Source organism: Pelophylax lessonae, assembly GCF_965119305.1.
Source record: "Pelophylax lessonae genome assembly, chromosome: 1".
Lineage (NCBI taxonomy): Eukaryota > Metazoa > Chordata > Amphibia > Anura > Ranidae > Pelophylax > Pelophylax lessonae.
Window position 1 is genome coordinate 609,281,820 of NC_138768.1, and position 13,095 is coordinate 609,294,914.

The 13,095-nt window shown below is 44.3% G+C and overlaps 1 protein-coding gene across 1 annotated transcript in view; it reads left to right on the top strand.

The window, feature by feature from the left end:
* Positions 1-4,364: 4,364 nt before the first annotated feature.
* HADH (hydroxyacyl-CoA dehydrogenase) overlaps positions 4,365-13,095 on the top strand; it is a gene marked incomplete at its 5' end in the record, with an annotated part of 41,538 nt that continues 32,807 nt past the window's right edge. Inside the window, one exon of the mRNA XM_082243463.1 lies at positions 4,365-4,487. Within this exon, the coding sequence (XP_082099589.1) occupies positions 4,365-4,487 (123 nt within the window). The remainder of the gene's footprint in view (positions 4,488-13,095) is intronic.

Sequence of the window (13,095 nt, forward strand, 5' to 3'; positions counted from 1 at the left end):
AGCAACTCAGTAGATGCCCCTTACTTATGCAGTGGTGCAATACATGTTTAACCACTTCCCGACCACCCATCGCCTTTTTACTGCGGCAAGGTGGCTCTCCTGCGCAAACTGAGGTAGACCTACGTCGGTCGTGCGTGGGAAGCTAGGGACCAAACGCGAGCCACCCCCGGCGCGCTCCCGCCCCCACTCAGCAGCGGGAAAGCCGATGCACGGGTCAGGCGGCTCTGATTGCCGCCTGACACCCGCAATCGTTCCCCGCTGAGAGAGAGGAACGGTCAGCTGTTGTAAACACAGCTGACCGTTCTTCTCTCTGGAATGATCATAGAGTCCATATGATCCTTCTATATAGGATCACATGTCTCTATGGTCATTTTAGAAGCCCGGCCCCCCACCATTAGAATCACTCCCCTAGGCTCACATTTAACCCATTGATCACCCACAGGGTTAACCCCTTCCCTGCCAATGTCATTATTACCGTAACAGTGCATATTTTTAGCACTGATTACTGTAGTAATGTCACTGGTACCCCCAAAAGTGTCGAAAATGTCAGTTAAGGCTCTGATCTGTCCGCCGCAATGTCGCAGTCCCACAAAAAATTGCAGATTGTGCCGCTGCGCTGATGCCCAATTGCGCACACACACTCCTGGAACCAGCACCCCCCCCACCTCTCTGCACGTGTGCCCCCTGCCTTGTTTTCAGGGCTCCACTTGCCCATCTGCAGGCCCGGGACTGATATGGCGGGTGCTGGCCGCTGGGGGGGAAAGGAGAAGACACACATCCACTTTCCTCCCCATCTTGCTGTGAACCAGAAAGCAATGTCTTTATGGCTAAAATTATTTTTTAAATGTGTGCAAAAAATGCACAAATGGCTCTGACAGCGAAAAGGGTTAAACCAAAAGTGGTTCGGGAGTTTACAATCCCATGGGGCCCCTTTGTGATTCTTGTGGTTCTAACGTGGAGCACCATGAAGTTATAACGAAGGGGAACACAGCTAACATAGGGGTTTCTGAGCTGGTCAGCCTCAGGTGGTTCTGTTCCACCATTAGTAGAACAATTGTCCTGCGCTCAAGTGAAAAATAGGCCGGAGGGAAGAGGAATACTTCAGACTTGAGTGGACAAAGCTTGCGGTCTTGCTGCATCTTCAGGATCAAGGGTATCCGAAACCAACTATGGAACAACAAAAGAAAAAAAAAGGGGCGCACCGACCTAGTGCATTACCAATAAAATGTATTAAAAATATTAAAAAGTATACATTATACTCATAAAGCAGGTGTGTATGGACACACATCAACATAATACACATAAAGTCTCCAAGGTAGCCAAGGAACCGCACTGTGTTGAATGGTATGCAGTGTGCCGCATGAGGCTGCTGTGTCTAGGTTGACGCGTTTCAGGGGCGAACCCCCTTCCTCAGAGTCAAAAAGAGTTGCTGCCCATGCGCGCACGCGCATGCATCCTACACAGTAACATAAACCTTGTCAGGTTTTCGCGCCTGCGAATGACAGAGTAACTGAAACCCCGTCAGATCTTCCAATCGCTGCACTGTGGCTGCACAATGTAAGGCTGCTCTGTCACCCATAACACAACGCAGATACGTGGATAAAGAAAGCAGGGTTTTAGCATGCAAAATGAAAGATATTTAACATGATGAACTGAAAAGATAATCTACAGAACAATGTGTGGATCTGTATCAGTGTGATAATGTAGTTCTAGAAATAAATCAAATACAATTACGGATAGCTGTGCCTAGGTAAATGGATAATAGGACAAGCAGATCAGATATGTAGACGGTACTGTATATATAAACTTTTCATGTGGTGAAGGAAGGGGTTATCTTATATAAATGGACATCAACAATGGGGTCCAGCAGAACAATACCAATCCTGTAGTTAAGAATGAAATCAGTAGGTAGTTTAGACTGGGGGTAAGGCTGGTAGTCAATCGCTGCCATACAAATTGATTAGAATAGGACCTATCATACCTAAAATACAGGACCTAGCATCCCCCAACATAGAGGATCGATCAAGTCCAGCATCAGAATCTGGCATTCCCACATACAGGGGACCCATATCTCCAACATTGGGACCTGTCATTCCTAACATTATGACATAGCATCCCAAAGATTCATGAAACCCATATTCCCAGCACCATATCTATCATCCCAAACATACAGGAAATGCAAATTCCTAATGCACAGGCCCCAGCATCCCCAACACTCAAGGGACCCAGATCCCCAATATCAGGAACCCAGCATCTCCAATACCCAGGGGACCCAGATCCCCAATATCCTCCACAGTTCCCTGTCTGTTGTGGATGCTAGGTTCCTGATATTGGGGATCTGGGTCCCCTGGATGTTGGGGATGCTACGTTCCTGATATTGGGGATCTGAGTTCCCTGTATGTTTGGGATGCTAGGTTCCTAATATTGGGGATCTGGGTCCCCTGGATGTTAGTTTCCTGATATTGGGGATCTGAGTTCCCTGTATGTTGGGGATGCTAGGCTCCGGATAATGGGGATCTGGGTCCCTTGGATGCTGGGGATGCTAGGTTCCTGATATTGTGGATCTGAGTTCCCTGGATGTTGGGAATGCTAGGTTCCTGATATTAGGTATCTGGGTCCCCTGGATGTTGGGGATGCTACGTTCCTGATTTTGGGGGTGCTAGGTTCCTGATATTGGGATCTGTGTCCCCTGGATGTTGGGGGTGCTAGGTTCCTTATATTAGGGATCTGAGTTCCCTGGCTGTTGGGGATGTTAGGTTCCGAAAATTGGATATCTGGGTCCCCTGAGTGTTGGGGATGCTGGGTTCTGGAAATTTGGTATCTGGGTCCCCTGAGTGTTGGGGATGCTAGGTTCCTGATATTGGGGATCTGGGTCCCCTGAATGTTGGGGATACTAGGTTCCTGACATTGGGGATCTGGATCCCCTGAGTGTTGGGGATGCTAGGTTCCTGATATTGGGGATCTGGGTCCCCTGAATGTTGGGGATACTAGGTTCCTGACATTGGGGATCTGGGTCCCCTGAGTGTTGGGGATGCTAGGTTCCTGATATTGGGGATCTGGGTCCCCTGAATGTTGGGGATACTAGGTTCCTGACATTGGGGATCTGGGTCCCCTGAGTGTTGGGGATGCTAGGTTCCTGATATTGGGGATCTGGATCCCCTGAATGTTGGGGATACTAGGTTCCTGACATTGGGGATCTGGATCCCCTGAATGTTGGGGATACTAGGTTCCTGACATTGGGAATCTGGGTCCCCTGAGTGTTGGGGATGCCTGGTTCCTGATATTGGGTATCAGAGTCCCTTGGATGTTGTAAATGTCAGATTCGGAGTTTGGGGATGCTAGGTCCTGTGCATTAGGAATTTGGGTCTCCTGTATGTTTGGGATGATAGATATGGTGCTGGGAATATGGGTTTTATGAATGTTGGGGATGCAATGTCATAATGTTAGGAATGACAGGTCCCAATGTTGCACATATGGGTCCCCTGAATGTTGGAATGTCAGATTCTGATGCTGGACTTGATCAGTCCTCTATGTTGAGGTGCTAGGTCCTGAATTTTAGGTATGATAGGTCCTATTTTAATCAATTTGTATGGCAGCGATTGACTACCAGCCTTACCCCCAGTCTAAACTACCTACTGATTTCATTCTTAACTACAAGATCGGTATTGTCCTGCTGGACCCCATTGTTGATGTCCATCTATATAAAATAATCCCTTCCTCCACCATATGTAAATTGAATATATACAGTCTACATATCTGATCTGCTTGTCCTATTATTATCCATTCACCCAGGCACAGCCATCCGTAATTGTATTTATTTCTAGAACTATGTTATCACCCCGACACAGATCCACGCATTGTTCCGTAAATTATTTTGCCAGTTCATCGTGTTAATCGCGTTTAATTTCGCATCCTAATCCCTGTTTCCTTTCTCCGCGCATCTCTGTTGTTTTTCGGGTGACAGAGCAGCTATACATTGCGCAGGCGCAGTGCGGCGATGGGAAGATCAGATGGAGGTTTCAGATACTTTTACTTCTGCGCAGGCGCGAAGATCTGACGGAGTTTAGCTACTGTGTTCCGTGAGAATTACCTACCCGTGAGAAAAACCTACCCCTCGTCACTTCCGGTTCACGGCACTGTATGGAATGCAGCCGTTACATTAAAACAACTGGGCTGCAATACGAATCACAAATGACGTATTTTGCATTGGCGGGTTGTCTTTTTTGACAGCCTCTAGGAATCTCTTCCTGGGTCCATGCTAGGAAGAGGCCCCGCCCCTCCCGTCGTCTCTCTTCGGCGCTGAGTATTGACGTCACGAGCTGTCACTCGGACTGTGTCCTTCACCTACACTCTTCTCAGCAGACATGGCCTCCGCCAGCAGGCAGCTCATCGCCCGTTGTATGTCTAGCAGCACTACCGCCAAAAAGCTGGTCATCAAACATGTCACCGTGATCGGAGGGGGCCTGATGGGCTCAGGGATAGCTCAGGTGAGATCACCCAGTCTTAGCCAGCTGGCATAGGAGAGCACTGTGTGCAGGCTGGCAGCCTATGGGGGATAAGCATTCTCCGAGAGAGCTGCGAATACATTGCAGATAAGGAGTGCCTGCAAGTTCTTTTTAGAACAGATAATTGTGACCCAGATATCCTCATTGCAGCATAGAACACAGTCTGATCTGGACGATGCAGTGATCTCATGTCTGTGGATCCCATTTATGGGTTCTGACTGCACTGTGAGCAATTCATCGTTCCCATTGCTGCTGTTGGCCCCAAATAAAGCCAACAGTGCTGGGTGAGATTCTTGTCTTTGCTCCATTGACTAGTTGTGCCCATACATGCTTCAATTTCATTGTCAGATCAGTGTGTCATTTGATCACAATGAGAAAATCTGCAAAAAAAAAAAAAATGAAAAGCCATATTTTCCCTTCTGATCAATTTAGCTCAGGTTAGGCGAAAGATTATTAATTGTTTAATTGATACTTTATCAGGTTTTGAGATTACAGGGATGTGATTGTTAATGTACAATCATATTTTAAAGTGGTTGTAAAGGCACAAGGTTTTTTTGGCCTTCATGCATTCTGTGCATGGAAAAAAAAACCTGTGTGCCTCAGCCCCACCCCCTTATACTTACCTGAGCCCCCTCTCGATCCAGCTATGTCCACGAGAGCCTTGCCTCTACCCTGACTCGCACTCCTGATTGGCTTTTGGCAGCAGCGGGACCCGGTACAGTTTTTTTTTTTAGAGCCGGCAGTCAGCTTTCTTGTAATAACTGATGCGGCTAATCCGCCCACTCAGCTGTTATTACAAGCAGCAGGAGGGAATGTCCCCTCCCGCCGCTACACCCCAGTCCCCTGTCCCACCAGGAGGCCCGAGTGACCAGCCAGCACATTTTCCGGCTGGCCGGTAGACCCCAACAAAGCCAGAATCAGCTTTGATCGGGTCTTCTATGTAGTAACCTGGAAGCAATGTCATGACAATACTTCCGGTTACTGGAGCCTTAAAGGTGGCAGATTTAAAAACAATGACAGTATTCAAAACAGCCAAACTTGGCGTTTTGAATGCTTCTAAGTGCAGAGGATGGGTTTGGGGACTTATAGACCCCCAGATCTCACCATAAGGAGTACCTGTTACTGCTTATTACTGTCACAAGGGATGTTTACATTTCCACATTGTGACCGCAATAAAAGTGATCAAAAAATATTTAAAAGGACAGTGTAAAAAGAAAAAAAAAAAAACTTTAAAGAGGAAGTAAACCCTCTCCTGCATCTTGTACCTATAGGTAAGTCTATGATAAGGGTTACCTATAGGTACTGTAAATATCTCCTAAACATGTACCGTTTAGGAGATATTTACCTTACATGCAGCCAGTGACGTCACTGGCGCATGCACTCTGAAGGAACGGCCGCTCGTGCCGTTCTTTCAGAGCCCCGTGCCGTGACCGTCAGCTCCCGCATGCATGCGCGGGAGTGACGTCATCGTGGCTCCAGCCAATCAGATGGCCGGATGCTGCAAACCCGGAAGAAGGGTGACAGAACATGTCACCCATGAGAGAGGTGAGCGGTCGGCACTTCGGGGCTTTGTTCTTAGGTAAGTATTTCATAATGAGCTAGTATGCGATGCATACTAGCTCATTATGTGTTTGTCTTTCAGGTGTTGGTTTTAAAAAAAAAAAAAAAAAAATTCTGAGGTTTACAACCTCTTTAAATGTACAAAATATCAGCCTGAAGGGTGGCTGGGAAATCGGTATCGGCTGTGATAAAACGATATCGGTCGATTCCTAATATGAAGGCAAAAAGAACAGTTTCATTTTCCCTAAATATGATAGAGTATTCTATGCAAAGTAATTTTTCTTTTTGTGACCCTATAAAACAAAGAGCAATTGTCCAAATGCCGATATGTGTCAGCCCAGTGATTCCAGTGCTCCAGGGTTCCCAGCATTCAATAGGATGTCGGGAGCTGCATGCCAGAAAACCACCTAGTCACAGTGAAAATGATTTACTAAAATCGGAGAGTGCAAAATCTGGTGCAGCTCTGCATAGAAACCAATCAGCTTCCAGGTTTTATTGTCAAAGCTTCATTGAACAAGCTGAAGTTAGAAGCTGATTGGCTACCATGTACAGCTGCAGCAGATTTTGCACTCTCCAGTTTTGGTAAATCAACTCCAGTGTGTGGCGGATCGACTTCAGCTTGTCTCCTCCCAAAGCCACACCCCACTGATGCATTGTACCCTCTCATGGACTTATTTGCTTCATTTACTAAGGGGCTATTCATACCCACATGTCATGGTACAGTGTGTTAAGAGTATGCTTTTTCACACATATGTGTTGCTTTAGGGCAGCCTATTTAAATGAATAGCCTGGCAACACTAAATCATTGAAAAAATGGGCATGCACATTTTTTTTTTTTTAGCAACTCAGCAAACCAGAACAACAGTAGCGTGTCAATGTGTATTGTGTGCACCGCGATACATGTTTGTTGGGGTGCATTCAAATAGATGGCAGTGCAATATGCCAACACAATATGTAACATGTATCGGTACTCGTTCAAATGCTTCCGATACCAAAACCGATACTTTTGCAGTGCGATTTGCGTCAATACAAAGTGAATGGCCGCAAATCGCACTGCAAAGAATCGCATGCGGTTTTAACAGGAATGTGGTGCGATTCCTGTCCGAATCGCATGTGATTTCCCCCACTGCTCGTGTGTGTGTGTATACAAGGGGATTAAAGCACCATTTAGTCAGGTTAAATAATGTTAGAGATTAAAGTACATATCTGGTAGCAAATCAGGGCAGCTTGAGGCGATGTAGAGGTGGTCCGCTCCTAAGCTGCCATCACTTCCACCCTATACTCACGGGATCCCGGAACTTCTCCAGCCCTGTGAGCACCTCCAGGGACCCTGATTTGCTGCCAGAAATGAACTGTTAGTTCTAACATCGTTTAACCTGACTAGATGGTGCTTTAATCCCTTTGTATATAATGTACACACGCACGCGTGCAGTGTGGGAAATCAGATGTGATTCGGACAGGAATCGCACTGGATTCCTGTTCAAATTGCATGCGATTCTTTGCCGTGCAATTTGTGCCAATTTTTTTTTTCAGTACTGACCTAAATCGCACTGCAAAGTTTTGGTACTTGGTATCGGTGAGTACCAACAGTATCGGTATTCGCCTATTAAAAAAAAACAAAAAAAAAAAAAACGGTATCCGTGCATCCCTATTGCATAGCATGAAGAATTAATGTTCATTATTTGTCTCCATATTCTTATGTGCTGAAAATCAGCTGGACTATGGGTATTTTATGGGCACCAGTTCAGACAATAAAAGGTGTCTTCCAATTGGTCACTTGCTGAGAGTAACATCAGAGCTATTTATTACTCACTAAATACTGTATGTAAAAGAATGTGACACGGGACCTCCCCTTACCTTTACCCTACTTGTTGGATATAGTAGAACAAGCTTAGAGTTGTAGCTCTGTACAGAAAAACAATTGCATGTGCTAAGATTTGTGTGTAGGGTGACTGTTGCTGTACCTTAGAATACCCATAATGCTTTTTACAAACCCTGATGCATGATACATATGCATGAGATATAATCACATCTCTGAATGGTATTCTATTGTACCCAAATACAGAAAGTGCTGATACCATTCTTTTTTTTTTTAAATAACTAAGGTATATATTTTTAAAAGATCCCTAATTTAAAGCGGAACTGAAGTTCCACTGTACGAAACAGCGAGCAGGCAGGCTTTACATGCAGAAGAAATATGCACTGTCCCCTCTGCTCGCGGTCCTCCCAGGCGCTGAAAAACTGAGCTGCACATGCTTACAGTGCTGGGCCAGTCTCTGAGTGGGGGAAAGACAGCCTTCTGCGCATGCGTAGGAGTGACCTCATCCCCCCACCGGCCACTGAAGAGGCCCGGTGTTTAGAAGAAGATGCCAACACAGGACTGTTGGACAGATAAGTAAAGTGTTACTAAACCCAGGAGCCTGCATTCACTATATCTGGTTTCCCACCGTACACAGAACATGGAAATGCAATTATTTTAGCAGTTTTATGAGTTGTATCAGTTTCCAGCCGAGCCCTGGTAAAACTTACAGGAGAAGTTTTCACTCTCCCATGATTGTTCTATGAGGCTGCAGGACTCCTGACCCTCTGATTAGACAGTGCTGATTGGCCCCCTGATAATTACTTGCACCATTCCATGGACAAAAAAAAAAAAACTCTCTAGCAATACACACCAAACTGAGCATGTGCAGAGTGCCCCCAGGGCTCTGTACTGTCTGGGGATGGATTGGGGACAGTGGAGAAAGGGGAGGATCAGAGAAGACAGGGTCAAACGACCTTTTTATACAATGCGCAGGATTAACCTCTTAGATTCCACAGTGAATATAACATGCATACTTTACTGCATAAACAGACTGATTTTACTGTTATGGGTTTAGTAACACTTTAAGCCTTTATTTCTGCTTTTGAAAAGGAGGTTCGGATTCAGTGGTTTTCCTGGGAATTGTCAACATCCCTGATGTGAGACCAAAAAGACAAAATCCCCTAAAGGGTGGGACTTTAAATGGCAATGACCAGGACTTGAGTAATATGAGTATCAATGTTTATTACATAAATGTACAAAATTCAGAAACATACAAAAAACATGACATAATAATGTACAAAAAACATTAAAAGCATGTGGCCAAAGATATACGTCACAGAAACTAGAGATGGCTGAGATGTCCTGAAAGAGACCAGACACGTTTCGGCCGATCACCTTTCTCAGTGGTCCAAAAAGGAAAGTCTCAGACTAGAGGTGTGAGAAAAATTGCAATCAATGAAGAGTAATAAAATTGTTGTAATCACGTATGCATTTACATATTTTCAATGTGCAAAGTGTCTGTTACACCAATAATGAGGTACACTGTTCACAAAGTTAAGTTATATAGATGTTCATACATACCATATAGGGACATCCTAGATGAGACGAGAAGAAAAGAAGGCCACAAAGAATAAAAACGAACAGGTGACAACCTGTAGTTTGTAATTTCAAAGGACTGCTAGTCACCCACTCTCCTGACCATATGTTATTTCTGCTTTTCAACAGAACTAAACCCATTAAATTTAGGTGTAACTAAAGGTAAAATCAGTGCGATATATATTTATATAATATTTATTTATTTTTTTGAAGGGACGGGTTGGAGAGACATCAGGGGTCTGAACAATAGTGAACAGGCAGGCAGCAGCAGTGGGGCGTGGGGGGGGGTCACATTTGAGGTGAATAACTCTGATCAGCGGATTGTATTCCACTTATCAGTTATGGGATTGTTCAGCAGTCTGCTGAACAATTCTGTTATACGTTTATGGTCACTGAAGTGACCATGAGCTTATAGCAGAAGGAGTATTAAGGTCCGTACGGCGTACCCACCTGGCCCGCTGCAAGGAGTGCTGTAGGTCCGTATGGCCCTGGCAGTGAAAGGGTTAAAATTGCGCACACTCGGGGAATGGCGCCAAACTTTGGTACTTAAAAATCTCCATAGGCGATGCTTTAAAAATTTTCACAGGTTACTGGTTTAGAGTTACAGAGGAGGTCTTGGGCTAGAATTGTTGCTTGCGCTTAACATAAACATCCCTTGTAATAGGAATAGGGCATGACAGCTTCTCTTTATGGAGAGATGTGGGGTCTAGAAGTCCCCACATCTCTCTAGGCAGGAAAGACTGAGAGAAAAAAAAGTTATCTTGGCCTTTCCAGCAGTGTTTACATCTGCTGGGCCGTCATAACGTCACGCTCAGTCCTCGGAAGGTCATATGGACCATCTGGTCCTCTGTATTCTCTATGGTGAACTTCTGCCGCCATTGGCTTCCTTCTCTGGCTCGCTTGTGCGATCAGTGGAAGCATCGGAAGGAGGGGCGTTCCCTCCCACCGCCTGTAAAAACTATCAAGCGGCCGAACTGCCACTATATTTGTTCTTACAGTGCAGGGAATCGCTGGCTAAAAAGATGATATCTGAATGATGCCTACAGATGCAGACACCGTTTAGATATCTCCACTCAAAGTCCAGGACATCATATGACGGCCTTGGCTGGGGGGGAGTAGGTAAACTGTCCCTAAACCCACATCCTAAAAAAAAACTATTAGTAAATGTTATATTACATGCTGTTCATGCTCACTCAGTCACTATGAGATTCATTTTCTATATTCTGCAAAAAAAACTGGTTGATCCTGCTGTTCTCTATCTTACCTTCTGTCCAAGTCCCAATTCAGCTGGGGATTGTGCAGAGCAGTGTTGTCAACTTTGCACATGCTCCGTTTTCAGTGAGTTTCTATGCTGATCATTTCCTCCCTATCACATCTGAGCAGCTCATGTGACTATAGAGTCACACATGTGGGTGTATACACGGTGGTTAATGACAGCCCACTCCCTCCCTCCTTCCTCCTCCTTGTCCCCTTACCAGCTAAACACAATAGGGGTGGGATATTACATGTAGATTGATGGAGGCTTCACCTCCCTCCTATTCTAAGACACATGCTGGAAGGGCGTGACACAGCCTGTGACTGACAGAAATCCAGCCATTCCACGTTATTGAGAAAAAAATACAAATTATTTGATTTCAAATCTAAATTGCATGCAGACAGTTTATTGATAATATTTTCACTCTGCATTCCAAAGTCTGTTTTTTTTTTTTAATATTTGATCAACAGCAGAGGACCAGAAGCTCCTCCTGCTTACAGTGCCTTGCAAAAGTATTCGGCCCCCTTGAACTTTTCGACCTTTTGCCACATTTCAGGCTTCAAACATAAAGATATAAAGCTTGTCATTTTTTGTGAAGAATCAACAACAAGTGGGACACAATCATGAAGTGGAACGAAATTTATTGGATATTTTAAACTTTTTTAACAAATAAAAAACTGAAAAATTGGGCGTGCAAAATTATTCAGCCCCCTTAAGTTAATACTTTGTAGCGCCACCTTTTGCTGCGATTACAGCTGTAAGTCGCTTGGGGTATGTCTCTATCAGTTTTGCACATTGAGAGACTGAAATTTTTGCCCATTCTCCTTGCAAAACAGCTCGAGCTCAGTGAGGTTGGATGGAGAGCGTTTGTGAACAGCAGTTTTCAGTTCTTTCCACAAATTCTCAATTGGATTCAGTTCTGGACTTTGACTTTGCCATTCTAACACCCCGGATATGTTTATTTGTGAACCATTCCATTGTAGATTTTGCTTTATGTTTTGGATCATTGTCTTGTTGGAAGACAAATCTCCGTCCCAGTCTCAGGTATTTTGCAGACTCCATCAGGTTTTCTTCCAGAATGGTCTTGTATTAGGCTCCATCCATCTTCCCATCAATTTTAACCATCTTCCCTGTCCCTGCTGAAGAAAAGCAGGCCCAAGCCATGATGCTGCCACCACCATGTTTGACAGTGGGGATGGTGTGTTCAGGGTGATGAGCTGTGTTGCTTTTACGCCAAACAAAACGTTTTGAATTGTTGCCAAAAAGTTCGATTTTGGTTTCATCTGACCAGAGCACCTTCTTCCACATGTTTGGTGTCTCCCCCAGGTGGCTTGTGGCAAACTTTAAACGACATTTTTTATGGATATCTTTAAGAAATGGCTTTCTTCTTGCCACTCTTCCATAAAGGCCAGATTTGTGCAGTATACGACTGATTGTTGTCCTATAGACAGAGTCTCCCACCTCAGCTGTAGATCTCTGCAGTTCATCCAGAGTGATCATGGGCCTCTTGGCTGCATCTCTGATCAGTCTTCTCCTTGTATGAGCTGAAAGTTTAGAGGGACGGCCAGGTCTTCGTAGATTTGCAGTGGTCTGATACTCCTTCCATTTCAATATTATCGCTTGCACAGTGCTCCTTGGGAAGTTTAAAGCTTGGGAAATCTTTTTGTATCCAAATCCGGCTTTAAACTTCTCCACAACAGTATCTCGGACCTGCCTGGTGTGTTCCTTGTTCTTCATGATGCTCTCTGCGCTTTAAACGGACCTCTGAGACTATCACAGTGCAGGTGCATTTATACAGAGACTTGATTACACACAGGTGGATTCTATTTATCATCATTAGTCATTTAGGTCAACATTGGGTCATTCAGAGATCCTCACTGAACTTCTGGAGAGAGTTTGCTGCACTGAAAGTAAAGGGGCTGAATAATTTTGCACGCCCAATTTTTCAGTTTTTTATTTAACAAAGTTTGAAATATCCAATAAATTTCGTTCCACTTCATGATTGTGTCCCACTTGTTGTTGATTCTTCACAAAAAATGACAGTTTTATATCTTTATGTTTGAAGCCTGAAATGTGGCAAAAGGTCGCAAAGTTCAAGGGGGCCGAATACTTTCGCAAGGCACTGTATGTTTCCCTGCACACAGACTGGGAAAGATCTGGGTCATGTGACAGTTTTATATCGATTAGGAAAAAGGTACTTGTATGTTTTTTTTTTTTTTTTTTTTTTTTTTTTTTAATTTAAAATAATTATTACAGTGCCATCATCCACATACAGAAGTAGAAGGGACCATGTAAAGTAATCAGTGTGTTTAGTATCACTTTAAGGTTTGCTTATTCTAAATTGTGAGATTTGTGTAATGGTGATTATATGTAACATT